The 27,860-nt window shown below is 46.6% G+C and overlaps 1 protein-coding gene across 1 annotated transcript in view; it reads right to left on the minus strand.

The window, feature by feature from the left end:
• The window catches only part of PAN2 (poly(A) specific ribonuclease subunit PAN2), a 1,342,435-nt gene extending 1,323,890 nt beyond the window's left edge, over window positions 1–18,545 (minus strand). Inside the window, exon 1 of the mRNA XM_085600270.1 lies at window positions 18,379–18,545. Coding sequence (XP_085456396.1) covers window positions 18,379–18,471 — 93 coding nt within the window. The 5' untranslated portion in view covers window positions 18,472–18,545. The remainder of the gene's footprint in view (window positions 1–18,378) is intronic.
• Between the last annotated feature and the right edge of the window lie 9,315 nt (window positions 18,546–27,860).

Below are 27,860 nucleotides of genomic sequence, written 5' to 3' on the forward strand. Positions count from 1 at the left end.
CGTTGACGCACTACCACTGTGTCCCCTTTTAGTTGCGACGAGATGGCGTGTCGCCTGACGTCTGCGTATTTTTTTCATTTTCTCTTTAGCCTCTGTCTTTTGCTGCAATGCTGCTGTGTTCTGGTGCCATAGTTGCTTCTACTTGCGGTAGCCTCGTCCTGCTTGTTCTTCCCAGTACTAGCTCTGCAGGGCATCTTCCTGTGGAGTTATGGGGCGTGTTTCTATAGTCACGTAGCACCTGACACAGAGCTTGGCCAATTGATATCTGCGCCAGCTTAGCCCTTCGAACCGCCTTTTTGATGTTCCCCATGAACCTCTCCACCATTCCATTCGCTTGAGGCCACAGCGGAGTTATCTTCCTGTGGTTTATCCCTAGGTAGGCCATAATTTGCGGAATTCTTCTCCTGAGAATGGAGGACCATTGTCCGTTTTTAATGTTTCGGTGAGCCCCAGGCTGCAAACATGTCACCTAGTATCAGCAAGGTTGCTGTTGCTGATGAGACATCTCGCACTATAGGGAATCATGAGTATTCATCAATGACCACAAGCAGATAGTTGCCTGTGTCCAGCGGCCCGAAGAAATCAGCTGCTAATGTTGTCCACACCGCTCTTGGAAGTTGTGACATTTGTAGTGGTTCATGCTTGGCTGGTGGTCCTGTCGTTTGACAGTGGTGGCATGTCGTGATTGTGTCTTCCACCATGCGGTCTAGGCCAGGGAACCATACTTTCTCCCTTAGCAGTTTTTGTTGCTACTATGCCTCGGTGCGACTCATGAGCCAGATTGACCAGTTGTCGCCTTAGTGAACTTGGTATCACTATCCTTGTCCCTCACATCATTATTCCTGTGTCTGTCTCTGACAGTTCTTCATTTATCTTCTTTAGGGCAAGCATGTCTTCTTTGCGTACTCCCTCTCCCCAGATGCAGTTGTTATTGATGTGTCTCCATCTCTGCCTTCTCATTGTCTCCATGGCCATTTGCAACGTGGCATCTTCCTTAGTCTCCCTTTCTAGCTCCGCTAGTGTTATCGGTGCCGGGGTGTTTTGCTTTAGCACGAAGTTGAGGTACTCTTCTGCCATCGATGTGGTCTCTTGTGCCTGCGGTAGCAGGTGTCTCGACATGTAGTCTGCCGGGTTGTGTTCTTTCCCTGGCTTGTGCACAATCGTAAAATCGTAGTCCATCAGCATTATGCCTAAGCGCTCAATCCTGGGCGGCATTTTGGCTGACGGGCTGCCATAGATCCTTACCAGTGCCTGGTGGTCAGTTATGATGGTGAATGACTTCCCGTAGATAAACATGTGATAGAGTTCACACGCCCATACCACTGCTAGGATTTCCTTTTCCGGTTGAGAGTATGCCTTCTCAATGTCTGTTAAGCTTTTGCTTGCATACCCGACAATTTTACTTGGTGAATCTTCGAACATGGCATCTTAGCACTGACATGCGAGGCAGCTTGGCGCTTTACATAGTAGGAACAATATCAGTAACACGAGGTACATAGAGAGAAAATAAAATAGATAGTATACAATAGAGGGATATGTAAACAGAATAACCGCAATACCCGAGTTACATGAAAGCGTAAGTAGCCGTACAAGTCAGCAATAAATCAAAGAGGATGAATATCAGACCCAGAGCGTGGCAGAGTCCTCAGTGAGAGAGTAATTTGTGGGATAGGAATTTTTTTTACTTCTTCCCTGAAGGATGAGAATGGGTTGCATCTGATCTCAGTGGGGAGAGAGTTCCAGATATTCGGGGCCAATCCAGAGAAGAAACGGTAGTAATCTGTTTGGCGACCCCCAATGACCTCTTTCACCACAAATTCCCTCACTTCAACCTTCCAACAGACCCCTTCATTTCTCTATAGCTCTCGCTGACGTACATTTCATTTTTTATAGCGCTGCTTATAGCTCAATCACACCCTGTTCTGTGATCTGCATAGTACACGTTGGTTGCACCAGGCACATTAACCCGCTGCTCACTTAAGGATGAGCCAAAACTGCCACTAGACAAAACGCTGTTCTCTTTCCAAAAGGTACATTAAGGGCCAGCGCTAGCGTAACATTTTTATTTGCTACCTGAAAACTGCTGGGCACACAAGGAACTCTACATCATGTGCTTTTAAACTGAAGAGTTATTTTTTAACAGAGCCCCACCTCCTTCCAGTCAGTGCCAGCTGCAGTCGCACCACCCGAATGCCGGCTGTGAGTCATAGCAACGCGCTTCAGCAAGTACACCTGGGACAATATTAGGGAGTGAGCTCTGCTCTACATTAAATTAGAGACATCATTTAAACTATCTATTTTACAGTTCTATTTGCAGCAATGAGTGTCTGGGGATATTACCTGCACTACTTGATGATAGTGGATGTGATGTTTGCCATTTGCTCACAGTGGTGGTCATAGGATGAGATCGTCACTCTGACGTTGAGCGTCTGTTGCTTCAAGTACCACCTGCCTCGAAATTCATTGGTAAATCAGACCATTTGCAAATGGATACTGCTTATAAAGGGTACACAGCGTGCAGCAATTGTATACCTCTTCAATCCTTGGTGGCACAGCACACAGGATAATGTGCTGCAAAGCTAAACACATAAGGGCCCAAAGGCGAGACCTATTGGCTATGTCACTGCTGGTTACTTCTTCCCCATAAATGCAAAAGGAACAAATGATGAACGGAATGCTAAACAATGCAAACATTCAGCCACAGTCACAAAGACCTGGGTTTAATCCATCCTTCTTTTGCTCACCACACCACCCCAGTTTCTACCCAGCCATATGCAAATCAGTCTTGACCCTGTGCCTCATGGGAACAGTCCAACCTGAACTGCCAAGCCAGGTCCTCCGTGGACCGGAAACAAGCGTCCTGGGACCGATTTCAGGACATCACTCCCTCATCAGCCAGGCTAGCTTGAATCTAGTGGCGCAGTGAGCACAGGACGCATGTATGGCATACCCTTCCCATTGTCCCTATAGACAGCTACAGTGGTGTGTTAGCAATAAGGTCTATTGTGGACAACCCCAATACTTACGCTAGGCTTTGGGACAGTTCATGTCTTATTACTGCTTGGCTTTTGCAGCAATCCCATTCATTTAGCCTCCTTACCACCTTTTGAATGATTTCTTGTATCCTACCACAGCTGGCATCTAGGGAGCCACGTTTTTCATTTTTCCCAGGAGTGAATGTGCTTTCTTGTTCTCCCAGTGTGCTGCTTCGCTCCGCATATCACTGTCCTTGCAGTCTCCGTGTAACTCCCCCTGTGCTATTCTTTCAGAATCAACAAAGCTTTATTTCGACACGTGATGTCATAAAAGCACAAAATACATAAAAACAATTACAAATTCATTATTTTTAAAACATGTCGTAAGAGAAATCCAATTTGAGATATGCAATAAATATCTAAAAAATGTATTAAATTTCATAGCTTTGGGAATTAAAAACGATAGTTTAAAATATTTAATTAAAACTGATAAATCTTTGCCTGATCAGCCATGCCCAACCTAAAAATTTGGCCACTCCACAGACTAAGGTGGTGTTGGTAGTGGTTTTAAGGATTCGCATGGCGACAATGTGATCCCTTGTTCCTAAGAGTAAACAGACGGGTCTAAGCCATTTCGTCCTAGGTAGTAGATAGGCTGGGCATGCAAAGAAGAAATGAGAGACGTTTTCAGTGGCGCCTGGACAGAATGGACAGTCAGGGAGGGTCTTGTGGGGGGGTTTCCACTTGCTAGTATGATTACGTAATGGGAGCGTCCCGAACCTAAACTGAATGAAGAGCGACCTGTCCTTGGGCTTAGTAATAAAATCAAGGAATGGTTCTAAGAAGATAGTTGATTTGTGTTGATAAAAAACCTCTGTCAACCTTCCAGTATTGGGATCTCTTTGTTCCGAAGCATCCACCCAAGCCCAGAAGGCTCGCTTAACTTCCACCTTTGATAATGGTGCCCCCGCTGGCCAAACGGTTGTAAGGCCGGTTGCGATCAGGAGTTTTTTTATATTTGTGAGCCACTCAATTTTATGGGCTCCTTGCATGTTCATGACCTCCCTGAGCCCTTCAACATAGTTAGAGAGCTCAGGGGTTCGCCACAACCGCGCCCAATATAACAGAGGGCGAAGGGTGGCTAGATCTCTAATTGAGCGCCTACCAAAGTCGCTAAGGAGTGGTTTAGTCGGGGTACCCCTGGGGAGTGATACAAGTTCCCTAAAGAACTTGTTTTCGCTGGTCACAAGTGAGTCAACACAGCTGTAGCCCCATAATTCGGCGCCATAAAGTGCGCTACCCACCGCCTTTGCAGCATAGATGTTCAGTACTGGGGTGATAGGTTTAGAGGTTGAGGCCCGAAATTCCTTTCCCAAGGCACCAGTTACTCTTTTGAGATTAAGTGCCATTTTGTCTATATGGGGCTGCCATCTGAGCCTGTCGGAGATTCTGATTCCCAGATAGTCAAACTCTCCGACACGCTCAAGTGGTTTCCCTTCTAGGGTCAGAATAGAACCAGAGGATTTTGAAGGATTGAAGTAGAGGAGTTTGGTCTTGGCGGTATTGATGACGAGGCCTCTCCGCTCACAGAACAGAGAAAAACGCTGTAACAACTTCTGTAAACCGGAGGGAGTTTTTGAAATTAAAAGAGTGTCGTCTGCGAAAAGAAGTGCGGGAACTTTATCACCCGCCAGAGCGGGAACGTCCGCTTCAACTTCAAGCAGAAAAGAGACCACGCCATTCACAAATAATGTAAAAAGTGTTGGTGCCATAACGCACCCTTGTCGAACCCCTCTATTCACTGGTATTTTTTTGGTTTTCTGGCCCTGTGTCCCCCATCTAATACAGGCGAAGTTCTCTTCATGCATTCGGATGAGGAGTTTCAGGATGTAGGAAGGGATACCCTGCTCCTCCAAAATCGACCACAAACGGTCGCGGGGGACCAAATCGAAGGCGGTCTTAAGGTCGATGAACGCAAGGTATAAGGCACCCTTGCCGATGGTAACCGTCTTCCAGTAAAGAAGCATTAACCTGAATGCTTGGTCAATGGTGCTGGTGCAGGCCCTAAAACCCGCCTGGAACTTGGTTAGAATCCCTTTCTCGTCCACCCAAGAATGTATCCTCTCCAGAAGTACCCTACCGACCAACTTCTGGCCAGAATCAATTAAGCTGATTGGGCGATAATTCGCCGGGTCTCCCCTTGAGCCCTTCTTGAAGATGGGGATTACTTCTGCACCCTTCCATGACTCCGGCACCGGGGATCCACTCAATAGACTGTTAATATAGATAGTAAAAAACGCAGCCCAGCCCTTTGGATTGGCTTTGAAAAGATCTCCCGGAATGCCGTCAGGACCTGGTGCCTTGGCAGATACAATCTTGTCAATGGCAATTTGGACCTCTTTCTCCTCAACACTTGGGAATGAAATATGGTCATGGAATTTTACTACAGACCCTGGGCTGGTGGGCTGGTCTACCACAGCCTCAGGACCTGCGTACAAGTTCTTGAAGTGGTTAAACCATTCCCCATCCGTGATGTGGTTAGGAATTTGCGCCTGGGCACAGTTGGATGATCTTCTCATGATAGACCAAAATAGCTCGCCATTTTTTGCATGGCTCGCTAGTTTCAGTGAAACCCAGCGCTGTTCTTCCCAGTCTTTTTTTGCGGATGCGAGGGCTTGCCTATAAAGCAACCTCGCTTGCCTAACCTCACCGGGATTATTGGATTTAATTGCAGAGATTAGACAATTTTTCTTAGTTCTGCAATCTTTATTGAACCAATCATTCTCTCTCTCAGCTCTGGGGTTTGGTTTTTTCCTGTGGTCAATGAACAATGCCCCAATTGCATTCATAGAATCCACATAGACTTTGGTATAACTAGAGTTGTCCTCGGGTAGTAAAGAAAGCCTGGTGGTGTAGTCAGCGAGGATATTCTCCAGCGCAAGAAGTTTAATGTCACTAAGGGCAATTTTGGACCATTTAAGGGATCTACCACAATTAGAAGTCTCAAGCTTCTTGGTCAACAACTGTGTACCTCGTTGAGGGGGAATAGCCTGTCTATGCCAGACTTCTCGCATGGTGAGGGACAGGGGGTTGTGGTCACTGGATGTTGATGGTATTACAACCATATCGACGACAAATTTCCATCCCCTCCTGTCAATTAGAACGTAATCTATTCTACTTTGACTGCCAACTCTGTTAAAGGTGTTAGCGCCCACTAAATCAGAAGGGGTGCGCCCATTGACAGCTCTTAAACCGTATTCTAACGCTATGGCATTCATTTGAATTACAGCAGGAGTCCATCTTTTTACGGGGTTTAAGGAGAGTAGGGGGATATTCCATCTAGTGTCCTCATCATGTGCGCCCAGTATATCTTCTGTGGCAAGTGGTTCAAAAGAACAATTGAAATCACCGGCGACAAGAAGATAAGAGTTCGAGGTACATGCAGAAAGTGTCTCTGAGAGGGCTGTAATGGTGAGCGACTTAGCGCCCCCTTGAGTACCACGAGAATAAACATTGAAAAGTTCCCAGGGTGGACAACTCTGAGTGTCTTTGATAATAAGTCTCATTATGTCAGGCGTAGAGCGACCGTCAATGGTGACCTTCAAGTTGAGATCTGCCCTGATCCAGACCATGAGGCCCCCGGAAGGGCGCCCACGGCCTGACGAGATAGCTGGTATAGAAAAGCAACAAAACCCTGATTTATATATTGGCTCGAAACTCCAGGTTTCCTGGAAGATACATATATCATGTTATTCAATGAATGTGTTCCAGTCAGGGAGGTCAAGCTTGTTACGTAGACCAGCTATGTTCCAAGAGACAATCTTAAGGAGGCTAGGTGTAGTCACCCCGGGAGTTAAAGCGCTTGAAAGATAAATTTGAGGGGGGTCAGGACTAATATTGAACCTCGTCGGGCTCGTTAACATGATTGGTGATTTCGAGCCCAGATGATCAGTCACTAAAGTGGGCTCTAGGGGACAACTTACTGAGAGAAGCGGAGGAGAGGCTGGAGTAACTTTACTGTCCTCCAGTCAGTCGACAGCCTCAAGACTGCTAAAACGGTTTACTGTGGGAATAAGGTCTAAGGGTGGCAGATGTATAGGCCAACTCCCCGGTGGAGGGCCTCTCCCTTTTCTATGTACAACTGTCCATGGTTCTGTGAAGTGGCCAGGGGGATAAAAATAGGTTAAGGGGAGAGTTGAAATACATGATCCTATGGTGGTCGACCTCCAGTTGCAAATATACTCAACTGCTTTGGTGTCCTTGAAGTTAATTAGGATACAATCCCCCTTTATGTTTTTGGCTAAGTGGCCTACCCATGGGACCCGTCGTACCATAAGAATTTTGGCGCTGATGTGCGGTGGTAAAGGTCTATTTGTGTTGAGCCAATACACAACCCTATTCCTTAGGGTTGCGGATGACTCAACTGCGTTACTCTCCAGTTCGGGCACTCCTGCCAAAATTACAACGTATGGAGCTGTTTCAGGAGGTAAGTTGGGAGTATTAGCCATAATTGAAGACTCTGATATTAAAGGCCTAGCAACCTCTTTTAGATCTGTTTTGCTAGACAAAATGTGGTTCCTTGGGTTGCCTGCTCTGGTGGGCATATTTGGTGTAGTTAGGGGTTGGCTTTCAATTTGGGCTGATGGTAAAGCTTTGGGGACCAACGGGGCTTTCTTAACTCTAGGGTTGGCAGATGGGTTTGGGGCCTCTGAACTAGGGGTGGTGCTTGGTGCCATGGACAAACCCCCTAGGATACATTCAATCCTGGCTAGATGTTTTTCGATTTTGAGTAATCTGTCCTCCACAGGACAAAGAGAGGACCTGATTAAATCCCGTATGTCATGCAAGCGCAATGGGTCAGGGGTCCCTCCCTTAGCCACTACGCTTTGCCCTTCTCCCTCCTCCTGGCTCATTATCCTTATTGATGTTAAACTGGATTGGGGAACAGAGTCATCCAGTGGGGCCCCCTGTAAGGGTTGCTCAGTGACATCAGGGGTTTTGTTCAGTTTTCCCGTTTGATTTGGCACCTTATATTTACTTTTAGAGTATTTGCCCTTTCTGCCGATATTGGGTGGGCGCCCTTGTTTGGTTTTGGGAATAGCCCCCAAGTTGCGCTCCCGAAGCTGCCTAGTGCTACACTCCGGGGCTGTGCTGGGGGCAGACGGCAGTGGGCAAGGAGACAATAACAAGGAGTCGAGGACCATAGACTGGTCTTCCACTAGAGTGTCAGCAACCGTTCCGCTAGCTGGCAGGTCCTGGGCTGATGGATCTGTGTCAGATCTAACTGTGCTTGTGGGAGATAAAGTTTGACGTACTGGAGATCGAGCATTAACAAGGTATCCCAGGGAGGACCTTCTGGCAGCTGCCAGATCCTGGGAGACGCGGCGCTCCAGAAGCATTATTTCTTGATCAATGACACAATTAACTTTAGTAACAAATTGGTCCATTGTCCCCGTGAGATGAGCATTTGCCGCCCTGACTTTGCTGTCCTTCGGTGGCATAATTATGACCAGTAGAATGAGCTACAAGGTAGGCTGGTGCAACAAGAACAAAAATAATAATTACACAAATGTTCAGTTTCGCATGACACTGTTAAATGCAAAGCGCCTGTTGAAGAAATGGGGCAACAGTACCTTAGATGAGATGGTGTGCGGGAGACGTTAGAGGGGTTGCCCAGCCCAGTCCATTCCAGGCAGTGACGGGCAAGGACGGGCCCGGGCTTCGCCCGGGCGCGTCCCGCGCTGCGGTGTTACTAATGGCCTGATATAGGGCCCGGGCGCTGCGTGGTGACGTCTGCAGCGCGCGCCGGGCGCTAGGGGCTCTGGGTGATGTAGTCTTCTCGTGCCGTTCCCCTCACGGCGATGATGCAGGCGAGGATTAAGTGGGTAGAAACAAGCGTGCCCCTCTCAAATGCCGTTCCCCTCACGGCAGACTCTATAACAGGAATCCTTCGGCCAGGTAAATGCGCGTCCCGCGCTGCGGTGTTACTAATGGCCTGATATAGGGCCCGGGCGCTGCGTGGTGACGTCTGCAGCGCGCGCCGGGCGCTAGGGGCTCTGGGTGATGTAGTCTTCTCGTGCCGTTCCCCTCACGGCGATGATGCAGGCGAGGATTAAGTGGGTAGAAACAAGCGTGCCCCTCTCAAATGCCGTTCCCCTCACGGCAGACTCTATAACAGGAATCCTTCGGCCAGGTAAATGCGCTATTCTTTCCCCACCACACTGTCATGCTTGGCTTTTTTCCTCCTGTAGATCATTTATTTTTTCCTGCCATATCAAAGGCTTAAATCTTCTTTCTCCCTCAACTAACTTTCTTGCTGCCTGACTGTTAATTCTTACCTCCCCTCCTCTTGTGCACTCCTCTTTTCAATCCCTCCCCTTTTTTAACTTGACTTTTTCTTTTTTAGAGTTCAAAGCAACTTCAATTCGCAGCTGAAACACTCAGTTCTCTAGTGTGGACTTTTGCTACAGTGCACCTTTTTTAAAGTTTCGGCTCTATGATTGACGTCCTCCATTTTGGAATGGTAGAATTAAAGTAAACATAATGGCCACCGGAGCATCATGACACGTGTGAAAGCGTGGTGATGTATGCACACATCATGATGCAGGGGACAGCATCTTCGCCTCCCTCACCCCTGCAGCAAGCATTTTTTTTTCTTACTCATGGGCAAAAGTATTTGCAAAGCTCAAAGGTCGACCGACACCGTTCACAAGAGATATCTATTGGCTTTGCCAATGCTCGTTAGACATGCACCTATTGCGGCTTAAGTAAAAATTGCTGTTGGTTTTTACACTTTAGTTTTCCCCCACCTACAAGCTGGAGGTAACATGGGACACAAAAATGATACAGCAACAGGCACGACAATGGTTCCTGAAAAATGTTTTATCGGGTAGTAAAGCCTTTTGCAATCAGAATATGTATTTTAGGGTTTTCAACTTTAAATTAAAGTGCAAAGTTGAATAATGGTATAACACACTAGATGTCATAGGTATGTTGTATAAAAATATGGTATCTTTACTCCTGGCCTACTCACAAACCCATTCCCAAATCGTTCCTCGGATTAGGCAGATACTCCTAGCCATAAACTATTGCTCCTCTGCGATCACCGCCAGCACATAAACCTGCCCGTGGGATCCAATCTGCAGCTCATAAACTCCAATTCTGGCCAAGTCAAGTCACGCTTTCAACCTTCCACATGGAGTTTTAAAAATGCAGTTAAGCACTATATAAAATGCAGACTTCAACCTTAAATGCCAAAAAGAATGCCCCCTTTCACTCATAGACCTGTTCCTTCACAGGACACCTGGAAGGAAATTGGGGGGGGTGCTTTGTTAGTGGGGCATGGCAAGACACGTCCTGGCATGGGCTGTGTTGTTAAGGCCTGGGATTATGGAAGGATGGCAGTCATTGTTGGTCAGAATATTTTGGGGTGTGTAGAAAAGCTAATACTGTAATGAAGTCTATGACCGGACACCAGGCGTGTTTGGGAGTAGAGCAGGTTGCCAGATTGTCAAGATTTTGAGATTCATCTAGTGGGTATAGGCCTGTTTGAGGTGGGGGTGGCAGGACAGCAAGGTGGGGCTGTGTTTAGATGCAGAAGGGTGGTAGGATACAAAGGTAAAGATAAAATATGCAACACCTTTAGCAGTATACGTTTGATCGGTTTGAGCAAAAACATTTTTATTGAAATCTGCAAATTAAGTGGCAAGTATGGTAACTCCATAATGTGGCAAACACTACAGCCATAGAATCATAAAGTGCCTCTGGCCTTTGTTTTATTAACAAGCTACACATGAAGTAAAATATACTAATTCTAGTTAGTGCCCATTGTTAACAGCATCTTGAGAACAGCCGTAACAATCTCTTGCTTCTACAGGCAAAATGTGTTTTTAACAGTGCAAAGGGTGTTTTTTCTAAAATTCTTATTTAAAGTATTACTAAGTATTGCTCTTTTCTTTCTACCTCAAAGAGTCAAACAGTACACTCTAAAAGTTCACTTACAATTTTCAATAAACTTTAACCTTGAAAAGAACTACCCTTGTTCAAGCCCACTACCCCAAAATCAACATTAATATAAAAAAATACATAATGGGGAATGTGTGTAATATCGTCCTATATTGCCATCTCAGATATTTACAAAACCACTCATCCTTCGGCCTTGTGGTTTTTTGGCTACCCTTATCTATCTATACACACAGACATTTATTCCATACAGATTGGCAGAATGGCTTATTGGGCCATGTTTATTTTCACAGCCATGCATGCTATAGTGTGAAAATAAATATGGCCCAAATACATTATTTAGAGCAAGTGTACCATTAACACTATTACAGTACAATGGTCAAATTCCAATTTATTGCCACAGTTGAGATGAACCTGACATGAGAAAAATACTGTGTATTGCCTCAGTTTGCTACATTTTACACAATTGAAACAACAACTCATACCACAAAGCTTCCACGTGATTTTACTTTGCTACACACATTTAAGTCTTTGCTCCCTGGTGTTGGTTAAAAACTTTTTTTTCAAAAGCAAATACATATGACAAAAAGTCATGGTATAAACTATATATGCAGCGGTGCACAGTGTACTATGCTATTTATTAAGCTTGTTTATGGGAACAGAGGGGCATCATGGCCCACTTGAAGCCGGAAGTAGGTCATGATGATTACCCTCCGTACAATGGTAATACATGGCATATTACACTCCACACGTGCATATATACAATACAGTTGCACTATATATATTCATCCAAAGTGTTGTCCGACAGCAACGGCGCACACAAAGACAGGTGGGCCTCAACTTCGCAGAGGAGTCCTTTATTCTGCGTGAACCGGCAAAACACAAACATTTCCTTATGAATTCCCTACGCGTTTCAGAGCTCCTGCTCCTTGCTCACAGGAAATGCACATGGGCAGACGCGGGGAAAACCAAAAGTCCTTTTATTAGGTCCTTTTATTAGGAGCTCCCATTAGCCCATCGAATAAAGAAACCCATTGAGGGTGTTAATGGCAATAATAAAAGGACTTTTGTTTTTCCCCACGTCTGCCCATTTGCATTTCCCGTCAGCAAGGAGCAGGAGCTCTGAAACACGTAGGTAATTCATAAGGAAATGTTTCTGTGTTTTGCCGGTTCGTGCAGAATAAAGGACTCCTCTGCGAAGTTGGGGCCCGCCTGTCTGTGTGCGCCTTTGCTGTTGGACAAAACTTTGGATGAATTTAACCGGCCGGTCCAGGTCAGATAGGCAGCACCACCACGAAGGTTTGTGGACTGTGGACCTTATACAGGGTCTGACATACAGGAAGGCAGGATTGCGGGGATTTGAACTGGCTATGACACGTGGAAGACTCCAGCGGGAGTTTATCCTAAAATATGCATGAGGCAGAATCCAACAGGATAATATTTTAACGGGGAAACTACGAGTCCCAGAAGCCCATCGAATAAAGAAACCCATTGAGGGTGTTAATGGCAATAATAAAAGGACTTTTGTTTTTCCCCGCGTCTGCCCATTTGAATTTCCCGTGAGCAAGGAGCAGGAGCTCCGAAACGCGTAGGGAATTCATAAGGAAATGTTTCTGTGTTTTGCCGGTTCATGCAGAATAAAGGACTCCTCTGCGAAGTTGAGGCCCGCCTGTCTTTGTGTCCGCCTTTGCTGTTGGACAACACTTTGGATGAATATATATATCATTGTTAAAACGTTAACTGCAGAATTGATCACAGTTGCCAGCCTAAGGACTCATGTCTTGTCTGATGTGACCAGATCCTCTGTCGTCCTGCTTTTGCTTTTTTAATATTTACAGTTTTGCCCACTAAAAATGCAGAACTACAAGTACTAGAACCCAAAAACTAACCAGGAAGAGCAGGGTACTTGTAAAAGTTAATGGACAGTGCGATACCACCCCCATCTGTGGCGTCACAGCAGTAAAATAAATAGTGGAAAATTGATCCCCAGCTGTTTACTGCACTGCAGAGATGTTGCACAGAGGTGGGCGAGCCATCAAATTAAAATGGAGAGCCGAGGGTCGGCTGTGGCTCTAAATCATGCAACAAAGATCATTTTGGATTATATGGTGTCGTCAATATTTTTTAAAGTTTCTTTCTTAAACACACAGAATCATTTCACCTTAGCACCTCAGATGATATCACTTCATTGTGAAACAATTATTAAAAAACACGATTGGTAAACATGAACTGAGAAACATTGCTGTCCCAACACTGATGACACTACTATTAGTGAACTAAGTAGAAGGTTTGGGTTATTGTGTACCATATATGTGGGTTAGATTCTTATGAAACAGAGCAAAATGATAGTCTAAACAAAAGAAAGGTTTTTGTGTAGCACAAACTCAGGCATTTAAAGGTGCTCTTATATGTGATCATGAAAACAGGAGGCTGGGTGAAATAAACGGTTAACCCAAGACCACACAATTTTAAAGAAATAGGGAAGCTGGGATTGGTCTCAGATTTTCAAACTTCACACTGCGCTGTTCTTTCACTAGACATATCTCCTTCGGACATCAAATGTTAAAGAGATGTCCTCAATTATTGGGCGATAACATTAGAGCATGGGTAATGGGCAGAATCCACATTTTATTTTTGGCAGTTTTATTTAACATGAGGGACAAAAGAGAACGTCACAACAGACACTGACCAATTACACTGTTTTCTTTTTTAGGTCGAGCCTAGAGGCAGCGCGCATGCGTTGCTCTGCGAGGCATGTTATCCCTCTGTGGGCTAAGGCCAAACCCAGAACTTTCCATTCGTTTGTGTGCCTTTCAAAATTGCTTTCCCTTGATTGGTGAAACGCTGCTTTTTGTCCCGTTTTCCTGTTTTTAGGTCTCGCCTGGCGAAAAGCAGCGCATGCGCAGCTCTCGTCAGAGAGACCTTTAGTAATCTATTCTCCGCCGTGGCCTCATGCACGCGCCTGCATGGACAAAGATGGCTGCTCTCACTATCTGTCCAATGCAGACAGAATGCGCGTGTCCAAGGGACAGTGGACAGTCCCACGCCATTTTGTTGTCGGCGCACGTGCGTGGCAGCGTGCTTTTGAATAGCGTCATTATCGCACAAAACCGACGTGTGCTGGCAGTTCTGGAGAACGGGAGACTATATTGCTGTTGCGGCGCTGACTGACTCCGCACTTTGTGAAATTCGCATTGTTCGTGTACCAGGAGCAGCTGCTGCGTGCAGTGAGCTGGGGCAGAATGTAACGAGTCAGTTCAAAAGTGCCCTGTAAAAAATGCAGAGGGGTTATGCTTTTATTTCACGCGGTTTCCCGAAAGTGTAACAGTAACCGTGTCCGGACTCAAAATGAGGATGTATGCACGAGGAAGGCCACACTGGCATCAAAGTGATTCCTTTCATATGCTGGCCCTTCACCAACAATAAAGCAGAGCTTGAGTAAACACGCTTGGCCCTCCATTACTTCTCAAGGTGTGGATAAGCTACCATGCTTTTAGTATTCAATGGATTCTGTATATTTGCAAAGGCATCCTATGAAACAGAAGTGCTCCAGCGGCATGTCAACTTATTTAATTTTTTTTAAAATTGAATTAGGGGTTTTAAAAGAATTAACGGTGAAGAAACTACTTATCTAATTCAAAGTGACTGTAAACAGGCACAAACCGCATGTTTATTATTACTTATGGGGCCTGAATAGCCTTGCAACCTGTAACAAGTACTAGGGTAAAGGCTATCATTGGACCGCAGATCTCAATGGCATCATGCAAACTGCGCAGGGATTGAATTTGATGTTAGGGACAGCATGCAGCAGTCTGTCAGCGCCTCCTACTGTACCAAATCTGCATGCATACTGTAAGCCATCAGATATTGATAGTTTTAACTTGGTTAATGGTTACAGCCCACCCTTGGTATCAAGTCAGGAAAAAGTCAAAGCATGTGTGCATACCAGTGCAAGATAGAAGGGGAGAGGAACATCACTTATTCTCTTGACTTGCAAGGGATTGCAATGTGAATCGCAATGGCTATTAGAAATCACAGCATACTTTAGCCCACTGCTAATTTGCTGGGATTCTGCATTTGCAATTAAAGTCTTATGAATCAGACCCACTGTGTTTTCTTCTGGTGATGTTCTGTGCATCTGTAAGTTATTAAATTCAGTCACTGGTGATGGGACCATGAGTGTATCCTATTACCAATTTTATGAGTAGCTACACCGTCCTTTACTAGGTATTTTAATGCATGGTTTTCCAGCCTACACTGAAATCCAGGTTCTGTGGAGATTTACTCATGATAAGACATATGGGCGGTGAATAAATACAGAAATAAATGGATTGTATGCATATTCTCAATTACTTATCTTGGGATGGCAAAATCCTATCAGATTAATTCTGCCATGTGCAGGGCCACTGCAATTATCTGCAAGGGAGAACTAAACTCTTATGGTGCTGCTATTTCAAATTCTCAGTTTCAGTGTTGCTTTTCTATACCTGTGCAGTGCATGTTTGTGCTTTTCATCGTCTAGATTGGTTTGTGTGTTGTGTAAAGCTTTTCTGCTGCACCACTAACGTGCTCTCCATGCCACTGGAGTCTAGCTATTCTGACTGATGAGGGCTGAAAAGCCCGAAACCGGTCCAAGGAGGCTTGTTTCCAGTACAGGGAGGACCTGGACTGGACTTTTCCTATTGGGCACAGGGTCAAGACTGATTTGCATATGGGTGGGTCCAAACTGGAATGGCATGGTGAGCAAAAAACTATGGATTTAGGCCCAGAGCTCTGTACTAGGGTGAATGTATGACGTTGTTATGCATTCTGTCCATCAATTGTTGTTTTTGAATTTGGCACCAGTAACAACATCAAAGCCACAAAATACAATATTTAATTTCTTTCAGGTTTTTAAATTCAAAAATACGAAATATCCCCAGCTCCCCAAATCCGTCATCAGCCTAACATGATGAGTTACAAATTGTCCACGGACAAATGTATAGTTCGTCCTTATAAAACTTGCAAACGCAGCCTCTCCTGCTGAGACTCTCCTGCTGAGACTCATGTAGGAATGCCCTGCAGGGCACCAGCCTCCACCATGCGTTCTGGGAGGTAATCAGCAATTCCTCTGGCGCACAGACACAAATGCAACACGTGCCTCAGGACACCGAGGGATCACTTCCTCCAGATTTTACCCAGATTTGCCAAAAAGCTCAACTTTAAACTGTGCCCCTTGTTGTCCGGTTGGGGGAGGAGCACGAGGGGGGAGCGCAGGAAATGTATATTCCTGTCTTTAAATGGATGCTTTCAAATATCAAGCATTCGCAATGCAATAGGTCTCGCATTTGCGAGAGTTGGAGCTATTGGCATTGTAAATGAGTGCATTTTATTAATTTGTTTTGAAAACCTGCAAGCGGTGCATAAACACGCACTTTGTACGTATAGTCCTTGCTTACAAGAAGCAAGGCTGTCAGTAAAAGATACTGCCAGCTTTGCTTCTCATAAGCATGGATTATAAGTACAAAGTGCGTGTCTACGCACCGCTTGCAGGTTTTCAAACGCATAAATAAAAGGCATTATCATTTTCAATGCTAATAGCTCAAACTTTCGCAAATGCGAGACCTATTGCATTGCGAATGCTTGTTTCACTTTTGGGTCTACCGCCCCTGTTACATGGGCCCTTACTGTCCGGTTCCGGTTTATATATCCTTTGCTAGGCTCACGTTTATTATTGCCATCAGGCGCGCAACACCCATTGGACTCAAAGGGCTTCAGCCGCCCCCCCCCCTGTCGTGTGTGGCAGCCCGGGATGAGACAGCTTCCCGGGCACACACACAGCCGCACCCGAGCACTTCACAGGTCTTTAAAAGACCATTTGCATGTTAATGCGGCCTTGCTGTTTCACCCCTTCTAAGAGCCCCTGCAGCTCCACTCTGCTAATTTCTTAAAGATTCAGCACCCCCCCCCCCCGAAAATTCTTCTTAGCCCCACCCGAAATTTGGCTCTAGTTGCGCCTCTGATTGCCATGGCCCGCGCAGTCTCACGCTTACTTGATTAGTCTAGCTACTTTTAAGCGACACTTTCCCCCAGGTGATTACTTGTTTATAATGTACCAAACTAAAAACGACTTTTAAACATAAAAAATCTTATTTGGCTCCTAAGGCTTTCTTCCCCAGAAAGAACGTAAGAAACACCGCCTAACTGACATTTAAAGACAATTAAAAGGATGGGCTTTCTCTTTATTGTGCATGACGCCGAGAACGAGAAAATTGTATAGGTAACTGTTTCACAGTGAAACATAACACAAGCTTTCCTGGAGTTTAATCTCGCAGGAGGCATCAGATGTCTCAAATGACTGACTGCAGTTTAATCAGCGCTCCATCAGTGCCAGGGTACCGTACAGGCATATATATGGCCATGGGGAGGTGCTGCTCATTTCCGAAGCCGGCGCAGCATCTTGTCCTCTCAAGAGCCCGTCCGCGTCTGCCGGCAGCGAGGCCCCGTGCACTCCGCCATGTTGAAGCGCTCCAGTCGCTATTGAGCTGAGGGGCCTGTCTCTGGACCCTGCCATGGCTGGGGAGCAGCAGCTGCAGGAACCAGTGAGCACGGGCCCTGGCTTTCCTTTAGCAGTGGCGAGCGGGCCTCGGGACGTTCCCTTGCACCCAGGGACATTTTAAGTTTTCGGGGGCCCTGGGTCACACATATTTTGGGAGGCCTCGTTTGTAACAGCTTTGAAATGTATGATACAATTTCAGCACTTTCATACCGTCCTTGGCCAGGTTACTGACAGTGCACAGGCACACGTCGAAATTCAAAATATGTTTACATCTAATATTCACGAATAGTGACCCGTGCTGCTTTCTGGATAATAATTCAGCAGCAGTTCACTAACATTATTGTTTATAATCTGTGAGACCTCCTGCGATTTTTGATATGTGAGGTCCTGTTTTGGTCTAAAAGAAACTGTTTTTATGGCTGTCACATAGGGTTGAAAAACAAACACTTTTGTGCCATATGTCTGCAACAGAATCCAATACACCACCCACGCTAAAAATAAATTAAAGAAAACTTATTTTAAAAAATGGGTTAAGAATTATTTAGGGTCATCAGAGCAAAAGCAAAGCTGGCTCTATCAGGGAAAATATACAATGACTAATGCTTTCCAGGTCATTCCATTTGTGTCTGCCACCCTGCAGGGTCGAGGGTGACGCCACGCCACATTTGAAGCAGTCCCTGCTCGCGGGTGCACGCTCACGTGACCGTTGTGCCCAACACCTGACAGGCCCGGGTGAGTACGGGCACTCTCCTCAGGCCTGGAGGAGTTCCGGTACTCAGAAGAAAAATAAGTCCCGATACTCATTACCTGTGAGTACATGCCCATTTAAACATCATGTTCTTGCAGCAGCACTATGTTATCAACCCCCTCCCCCCCGTAGCTGAACAGACGGAGCTCTCCTACCTGGACAGGGTGATCCAGAAACACCTTCCGCGGGAGGCACAGGCACCCACGCAGGCCGCTTCGCCCGCATAGGCAGGCTCCGAAGACATCCATGGTGCCGGGGCGAGCAGTCCGATCTCACGACGAGAGGAAACGGCGCGCAGGAGCCGGCACTCAGGACCCGCAGGTGTGCTAAGGCCCGCGGCCTCGAAGTCTCGGGCTTTAAAACACTTCCGTCAATTAATTAAAGGGCGTTTCTAGTGCATTCAGCCAACAAGAGACCCGTGTTCGTCTCACACTGTAAGTTTTATATACCAGGGTTTACTATTTCAGATTTGTAGTATTGGTGAAGCACAGTTTCGTGTTTTTTCAGCCCCGGGGTATTTTTAGCCCCTAGAGACTGTCATTAAAAGGGTATTGTTTTTTTATTTGGTCTCCTGCAGGTGCGAGATATATAGCCGGTTCTGGCTTTTCAGCTGTCCGCGCTTTGCATCCTGGTACCTCTAGTTATGCGTGTGTAAAATGAAAGCAACCCCGGAGGACCGGATTGCAATAATAAGGGAAGTACGTGTAGTGCTTTCTATGCAAACATAGAAGTGCAGGTACTCTGTACCAGAGCACCTGCTTGTTTCTGACAAGAGCCGGTACCCTCCAATTAAACGAATTACGTCGCTCTTGAGAACTGCCGCTACTCTCCCTCTCAAATTAAAAACAAGTGCCGGTATTCCGTACCAGGTACTACCGGCACAATTAAAGCACCAAGGGCATGCGATAATGTCTTTAAAAAAAAATCTCACTAGAGGAGGTGCAACTGAGACTTTCCGCATTAAGAAAGAGCTGGTCATCTGACCAAGCAGTACTCCCAACTAAAACTGTGTGGGAGAAGCTTGCACTGCTGCCCCTTGGGCCGTGACGTTCCTGTAAGTGACAGAAGCTTGCATTGCTATGGTCCCTACTGTTCATGTTCTGAGGGTGTGGGGCAGGGCTTTAAGTGGGCCAGGTCCCGCCGGTGCTGAGCACCGGCAGTTCTAAAAAGCAGGTGTCGAGACGGGTTTTGCCCTCGCCATCAAGAAGAAAAACAAATCTGAACTCTGCAGAAGTACCACCTTTGGGGTAACTTCGAAGAGACTCGTTAAAGTTCTTTCACAGTCTCATCATTTCAGAACTCAAATATTGTCATATTATAGTCAACGAAGTCATAGTTGTTGCTTATGCAACTGGCAAGCAGCCATTGACAAAGCCAATAGTTTTGGCTTGCTGTAGGTGTTATGTTACTTGTATTATAAATCTGGATGCAATGTCAGACGCAGCAAAATACCAGTCGGGCGGCACACTATCCTAAGCACAGATTTTTCGCTTGCGTGTTTTAAACCACACCCTCACTTACATTGGCCACGCCCCTTTGAGAGATCCCCCCCCACCCCCGTTTTTTCATCCCACTTTAAGCCCTATTGTGGGGGGCACTCGTCCTGATGCTCCCTCCTGTACTGCGAGGGACACTGGCAACGATTCTGCGTGTTCCGTACTTTGTTTGAATGATGCTTGCACTGCTGTTATTGTACATGTTCTGTGTGCAAGGGAAGCTGGCTCTACTGCTGCTGCTTGTGGTGAATCAATGTTTGTAAAGCTTGCGCTACGGCTATCTGTCACAAATCTGTGTTTGAGAAGCTTGCTGTGCTGCTACCTGTCACAAATCTGTGTTTGAGAAGCTTGCTGTGCTGCTTGCTATCTGTCACAAATCTGTGTTTGAGAATCTTGCTGTGCTGCTACCTGTCCCAAATCTGTGTTTGAGAAGCTTGCTGTGCTGCAGCCTGTGCAGTTCCTATTCTGTATACCAAGGACACTTGCACGGATGTTGCCCATCGACTGCCTGTGTTTGAAGTGAGGGATTCTTGCAATTCTTTTTCCATAGCAGTGTCTGTACCCAAGGCGAGGCAATCTTCCACTACTAGTATGTATGCAGTATCTGTTCTATGTTTGATGAGTCTTATTCTACAGGTATCCATGCATATCCAAACGGACGTTTGCACTACTGCTGACAACTTTGTGGGATCTTAGGGAGGTTTGCACTGCTGTCTGTGATGTACCTGTTCTAAAGTCGCAGCAAGCTTCCACTACAGGGGCTGGTGCTGAACCTGCCCTGAGGGTCAGTAAGCTTGGAGTGCTGCCCACCCTGAAACTGCACTGAGGGCCAGGAAGCCTGAACTGTTGCCCATGCTGAGCCTATCCAGAGGGCCAGGAAGGTTGCCCTGCTGACCATGCTCAACGTGTGCAGAGGGCAGGAAGCTTGCACTACTGCTCTCCATGCCATACTTGTCCTGAGGACCAGAAAGGTTGCCCTGCTGACCATGCTCAACGTGTGCAGAGGGCAGGAAGCTTGCACTACTGCCCTCCATGCCATACCTGTCCTGAGGACCAGGAAGGTTGCCCTGCTGACCATGCTCAACCTGTGCAGAGGGCAGGAAGCTTGCAAAGCTGCTGCCCATGCCATACCTGTCCTGAGGACCAGGAAGGTTGCCCTGCTGACCATGCTCAACCTGTGCAGAGTGCAGGAAGCTTGCAATGCTGCTGCCCATGCCACACCTATCCTGAGGACCAGGAAGGTCGCCCTGCTGACCATGCTCAACCTTTGCAGAGGGCAGGAAGCTTGCACTGCTGCTCTCCATGCCATACCTGTCCCGAGGACCAGGAAGGTTGCCCTGCTGACGATGCTCAACCTGTGCAGAGGGCAGGAAGCTTGCACTGCTGCTCTCCATGCCATACCTGTCCTGAGGACCAGGAAGGTTGCCCTGCTGACCATGCTCAACCTGTGCAGAGGGCAGGAAGCTTGCACTGCTGCTTCCCATGCCATACCTGTCCTGAGGACCAGGAAGGTTGCCCTGCTGACCATGCTCAACCTTTGCAGAGGGCAGGAAGCTTGCACTGCTGCTCTCCATGCCATAACTGTCCTGAGGACCAGGAAGGTTGCCCTGCTGACCATGCTTAACCTGTGCAGAGGGCAGGACGCTTGCACTGCTGCTCTCCATGCCATACCTGTCCTGAGGACCAGGAAGGTTGCCCTGCTGACCATGCTCAACCTGTGCAGAGGGCAGGAAGCTTGCACTGCTGCTCTCCATGCCATATCTATCCTGAGGGCCAGGAAGGTTGCACTGCTGACCATGGTCAACGTGTGCAGAGGAAAGGAAGCTTGCACTGCTGCTGCCCATGCCATACCTGTTCTGAGGAGCAGGAAGCTTGCACTGCTGACCATGCTCAAACCTGTTTAGAGGGCAGGAAGCTTGCACTGCTGCTCTCCATGCCATAACTGTCCTGAGGACCAGGAAGGTTGCCCTGCTGACCATGCTTAACCTGTGCAGAGGGCAGGACGCTTGCACTGCTGCTCTCCATGCCATACCTGTCCTGAGGACCAGGAAGGTTGCCCTGCTGACCATGCTCAACCTGTGCAGAGGGCAGGAAGCTTGCACTGCTGCTCTCCATGCCATATCTATCCTGAGGGCCAGGAAGGTTGCACTGCTGACCATGGTCAACGTGTGCAGAGGAAAGTAAGCTTGCAATGCTGCTGCCCATGCCATACCTGTTCTGAGGAGCAGGAAGCTTGCACTGCTGACCATGCTCAAACCTGTTTAGAGGGCAGGAAGCTTGCACTGCTGCTGCCCATGCCATACCTGTCCTGAGGACCAGGAAGGTTGCCCTGCTGACCATGCTCAACCTTTGCAGAGGACAGGAAGCTTGCACTGCTGCTGCCCATGCCATGCCTGTCCTGAGGACCAGGAAGGTTGCCCTGCTGACCATGCTCTACCTGTGCAGAGGACAGGAAGCTTGCACTGCTGCTCTCCATGCCATACCTGTCCTGAGGACCAGGAAGGTTGCACTGCTGACCATGCTCAACCTGTGCAGAGGGCAGGAAGCTTGTCCTGCTGCTGCCCATGCCATACCTGTCCTGAGGATCAGGAAGGTTGCACTGCTGACCATGCTCAACGTGTGCATAGGGCAGGAAGCTTGCACTGCTGCTGCCCATGCCATACCTGTCCTGAGGACCAGGAAGGTTGCCCTGCTGACCATGCTCAACCTGTGCGGAGGGCAGGAAGCTTGCACTGCTGCTGCCCATGCCATACCTGTCCTGAGGACCAGGAAGGTTGCACTGCTGACCATGCTCAACCTGTGCAGAGGACAGGAAGCTTGCACTGCTGCTCTCCATGCCATACCTGTCCTGAGGACCAGGAAGGTTGCCCTGCTGACCATGCTCAACCTGTGCGGAGGGCAGGAAGCTTGCACTGCTGCTGCCCATGCCATACCTGTCCTGAGGCCATAGAAAATGAGTCAGAGCGGGTATTTACCGTGTTGGAGGTTTATCATGAACTGTGTGGGTTTATGTTGACTATGGGGTGAACTTTTGTCATAAACAACGTAATTTTAAATGCAAGAAAAGACGCAAATTAGAGGTGTTCAAAAACAAAATTTAATCGATTTGTTTTAATTTGTAGACAACCCCTGACGAAGGGCCAGACCGGGCCCGAAATGCATTGGGTAATGAAAAATACTTATCAAGGAGGACACATGTATTGTTCCATGCTGCAGATCAAGGCCTGTACTGGCATGTCTCCATGCATTAAGGATTTTATGCAACACATTGTGTCCAATAATTGTCCGGATAAAAAGGAGTGACGAATTAAAAAAGCGGATTAAATGAGATAAAACTTTAACTTGTGGCATTTTTTGCTTGCCTTTGGCTGTGCGTCCGAAGTGGGGTGGATTTCCACCCCACATCTTTCTACATACCTGTCCTGAGGACCAGGAAGGATGCCCTGCTGAACATGCTCAACCTGCGCAGAGGGCAGGAAGCTTGCACTGCTGCTCTCCATGCCATACCTATCCTGAGGGCCAGGAAGGTTGCCCTGCTGACCATGCTCAACGTGTGCAGAGGGCAGGAAGCTTGCACTGCTGCGGCCCATGCCATACCTGTCCTGGGGACCAGGAAGGTTGCATAGCTTCAGCCAAAGCCCCCTGTCCTGAGGGTCAGGGGGCTTGCATTACTGCTGTCTGTGATATGTCTTTTCTAAGGCTGCAGGAAGCTTGTGCTGCTGCCTCAGTTATGGCTGCTATGTGGGAGAGGGAAGCTTGCATTGATGTCTGTGCTTTACATGTTCTTGTGTGGAAAGCCCTTGCCATTCAGGTCTTTGTTCTGAGAAAATCTTGCATTGTTGCAACCCATACTATATCTGATGTTGAAAGAAGCTTGCACTACTGCTGCCCATGTTTCTACATATTTTATGTGCAAGGGAAACTTCTACTGAATCCTTTTAAGATGTATGTGAGGGAAATGTGCACTCAGTTCCCAGACTATACTTGTTCACTTCATGAGTGAAGCTTGCACAGCTTTGCTCGTGGTATACCTCGTCTGTGTGAGTGAATGTTGCTGTTCTTGGTGTTGTTGCACCTGTTCTGTATGTGTCAGTGAAGATTGTGCTGATGTTGGTGATTTTGTTCTGTGTGTGAAAAAAGCTTGCATTGATTTTGTCCCTATCCTAGGACAAACATTTGATTTGAGTGCCTTTGAACTGGGATAAAGTACTGATATATTTTTCAACTGCAGTATGCTGGTCTTTGCCGTACCCCGCTTTCAGTCTCCAAGCCCCACCTGGGGCACTGCCCCTACCAAGGTTGGCCAGCCTTTATTCAAACACATTTTCCTTTCTTCTCTATTATTTTGCAGACAGTACGAAAAAAGTGAAAGATGTCCTGAGCGAGTTCAAGCCCGGAGGATCCCTGTCCTCCTACCTGCAAGGAGAGGTGAGGAAAACTTTGAAATTAGCTCTTTCTCTTCAGATTTTTACTTTTCCATTGTTACTCCGTGGAAGAAGCTGGTGTTCACTCTCAGAGGAATGGATTCAGTAGTGGGCTAAAGACAGACATAAATCAAAACATGAAGAAGATCCTTCAGGCAGGGCTAGTTTATCCAGGACAGTTTTTAGTTGCATTCTGGGACTTGTAGTTCTGATTTTCCCAACTACATTACTGTGTAGGAATGCAAGTAATGGAAAAGATTGCAATAAAAAAGGAGAAATGGATCCGCTTCCGACCCCAGATATGGGAGACCTTGAGAGCTGTGTATAAAGCAAGTTTCCTTGGAGAACAGTTACAATCTATCCATAACTAGCTGCAATGTGTCCCAGGTCCATGCGTGATGAGCTGCTCCAGTCCAGGTTTTTTCTTTGAATTGTGGGACTAGTAGTTCTAGTTTAGAATAGCACAAGCCAATTTCATTGTAAGCTGGAGTTTCCAAGCTATTAGAAAACATGTTAATAAAGAACTTTCCACCTTCCTTGAATCCATAGAACTTCTCCATCCCACCCAAATGGGTTTCCGACCTCAACACAACCCTGAAATAGCATTGCTGGCAGTGGTTGAGGAACTCGGGCATCTTCTGGCTAAAGGATGTGCAGCAGCCATCATTCTGTTACATCTCTTTACAGCCTTCGATAACATAGACCACCCCACTCTCATTCAGAGAATCTCAGAGGTCTCTATCGAAGGCAGAGCACTAGAATGGCTCTCTTTTTGGAAAATTGTACCGTCCAGGTAGTTGACCAGACCTGATACTCTGCCAGTCTGCCCCCCAGTTGTGGCTTCATCCTTTTGAATCTTTATATGCCTCCCCTTGCCGATATTGTGCGCTCATTTGGGTTATCATTGGTGCCGTATGGCGATAGCACCCAGCTGGTAATTTCAAGCTCCCCCAACTCCTGCTCCAGCCACCTATCATTGACTCCCTGTTTCCAGTAAGTTGCCAAATGGATGGCAGGTTGTAAATTGAAACTGAACGAGGACAAAACTGAAGTTATGCTGCTGGAAAACAATCCTTGCAGCGGTGTCCCAATCTGCCCACTATGAAAAAATTCATAAACAGCCTTGGGATGTGGTTTGACTCCAATCTCACGATGGACTGCAAACCAACCAACTTGCTGCCAGCCGTTACAGTGTCTAGAGATTACTGACGAAGATTCCCAACCTCCTCCCCTTTGCAGCTAGAAGAGTAATCGTGCAGGCCTTTGTGCTCTCACATCCGTGTTACAGGAATGCCTTGTATCTTGGCTCGCTCCTGCTATGTGGTCCGCAGGCTGCAGACCATGCATAATGCTGCTGCTCAACTTTTGGTGAACATCCCTAATCATCAGTCTGCCACCAGGGCTCTCAGAGACCTCCAATTGCTTCCTGTGGAATCCCTAGTGCAGTATAAGACTCTATGCATTATGCACTTCCCAATAAACAATAGAGGACTCCTACTGCTAAGATGCTTAGCTTCTCCATATCTCTCTGGGAGATCCCTCAGACCCCCTTCAGCCCACCTAGTGACTTTCCCTAGGATCTATAGAGCCCGGTGGGGCTGCAGTTCTTCCCCCTTTTTGGCACTCAGACTCTGGAATTTTCTACCTCTGGCATTGTGCCTCCTGGAGCACGAACTTCCCTTTTGCAAATCTTTCAAGACATGGCTGTTTTGCGATTAACTTCCTCTCAGCTATCTATGGTCCAACTTGTGTCTGTTTGCGGCACTGGGAGGCCTTTGGGTAGCCATGCGCTATATAAAAACCATAGAATTAGATTAAACAAGACTATAAGTCCCACATTTCATAGAAAAAACCTGGGTAGGAGCAGCTGGTCATGAATTAACCTGGGTAGCTTGGCAGTGCTGAACACAAGTAACTTGTTCAAGTGCAAAAACTCCAAATGTAGCCCCTTGTTACTCCCTTGATGATGGGATGCTTGTAACATGACAGGAAGTAGTCCCCAGCGCGCCTGATAAAGACTGATTCTTAGTGTCGTGCACGAGTGAGTTTCCAATACCAGAGTGAGAGCACAGACAACATGCCATACACAACATGCGTTCCCACCCCAATAAACAACCATACCTACTGTGCATCCACCTGGTGCTTTATCAGTCCAGGAACTCCGGTAAGACGCCGTACACCCTCCTGGGAAGACCAAATTACCTCAACAAGTACGGCAGCTGCAATACTCAATCCAGTATGCCTGCCTTGAAACAAACATCCAAAAGTCCCACTTGGAAAGTCACTGAAGTCCTGTGTAAGTGCAAAAAGGGAGGGAAGGTCTTCCTTATGGAAGAGGAAGCTTCACACATCAGCAACCTCTCCCCACCCTTGTAGGACAGTGCCTCCAGGGCGGACACGACCTCCTGTTGGACTCCGTGCAGGAGGGAGTTCTTAGATAAACGCTACTGGATAAAAAAGGGATCCAGATCAGTGAGCTAAAAATACCTTTATGTATCCCGGCTATTTGTCCTTCTTGGTGGGTACATTAAGAAAAGTTAAAAACTAGTGGGCGGTAGTATGAGAGCAATGACTCACACTGCCGTAAAAGTTAGGCCAACATGTTTCTGCCCATCCTTGAAGCCTATACGGGTCTTGGGCATTCCTCAGTGCCAGGGATCCCTAACTACCTCTTCGAGGCTAAATTGCCTATATTCTTAGTGAGGTGGAAAAATTGTGAAAAATAGGAAAACACAAATGTGCTCAGATGAGTCCTACCTGAAACGCACATTAGGAACAGCCTATTAAAAATGAGAAAAGAAGACATTTTACAATTTGCATTTTATGCAAACTGTAACCAGATAAAAAGAAACATGGGATGCAAGTGACACTGCACGGCAAACCACAGCCCCTAATGCACATGTTATAATTGAATGAAACATGCAGAGGCGTGGCGCATGCCTCATGCGCACTGGTGAAACAAATAGCATGATTGTTCTAGATATTGCTGCACTGTATCTTCTCATTAGCTCTCTTACCCTAGATTATGGGGGATTTATGGTACCATGCTAGTTTGGCATCCTCGGTACTCTATTGTTAGAAATGCGTTTCTTCTCTCTCACTAGACTAGGATTTGTCACAGAACTACCTACCAATATTTTCACAGGTCTTTCTATTACACCTCACTTGGTCACATATTGTAACCATAGATTCGAATCACTTTTTGGATTCTGCATGGCTGTTTCAATATAATGCTTTTTTGTCACCTCTTTTTTGTCTCCCTAAACTAAGAACCTTTTTGGACTTATCTTTAGCTGTCGAGTTTCATCATTTTTTATCTCCTCTAATTTCTTTAATGACATTGGTTAGTTATTGTCTTATCTTATTCCTCTTTGTTAAATATTTCACAGCCTTGAAAAAGTCACAAAGTGACAAAACACATGTTGGCCGTTCAGCCTCAAAGAATTCTATGCCTCTGGGGTGCATTAATACGTTGTAATTATGGCATTTATCGCACCAGTACCCAGAGGTTTTCAATGACATTATAAGTGGGTTGTACTCAGAGAGTGTGTGTTGAGTTACACGCCTGCCAATTCCTGGCCATTGATACGAGAATATGAGTACTGATTCCTGCATCTTACAAACATACTTGTTGTGCTTTTAGCATTCTTAGCACCAGTAGCCTGAGGTTGCTAACAAAATGTTGTGGGCTCGATGCATAAAGAGTGCATTGAGTTA

This window comes from Triturus cristatus, chromosome 4_2 (assembly GCF_964204655.1).
Source record: "Triturus cristatus chromosome 4_2, aTriCri1.1, whole genome shotgun sequence".
Lineage (NCBI taxonomy): Eukaryota > Metazoa > Chordata > Amphibia > Caudata > Salamandridae > Triturus > Triturus cristatus.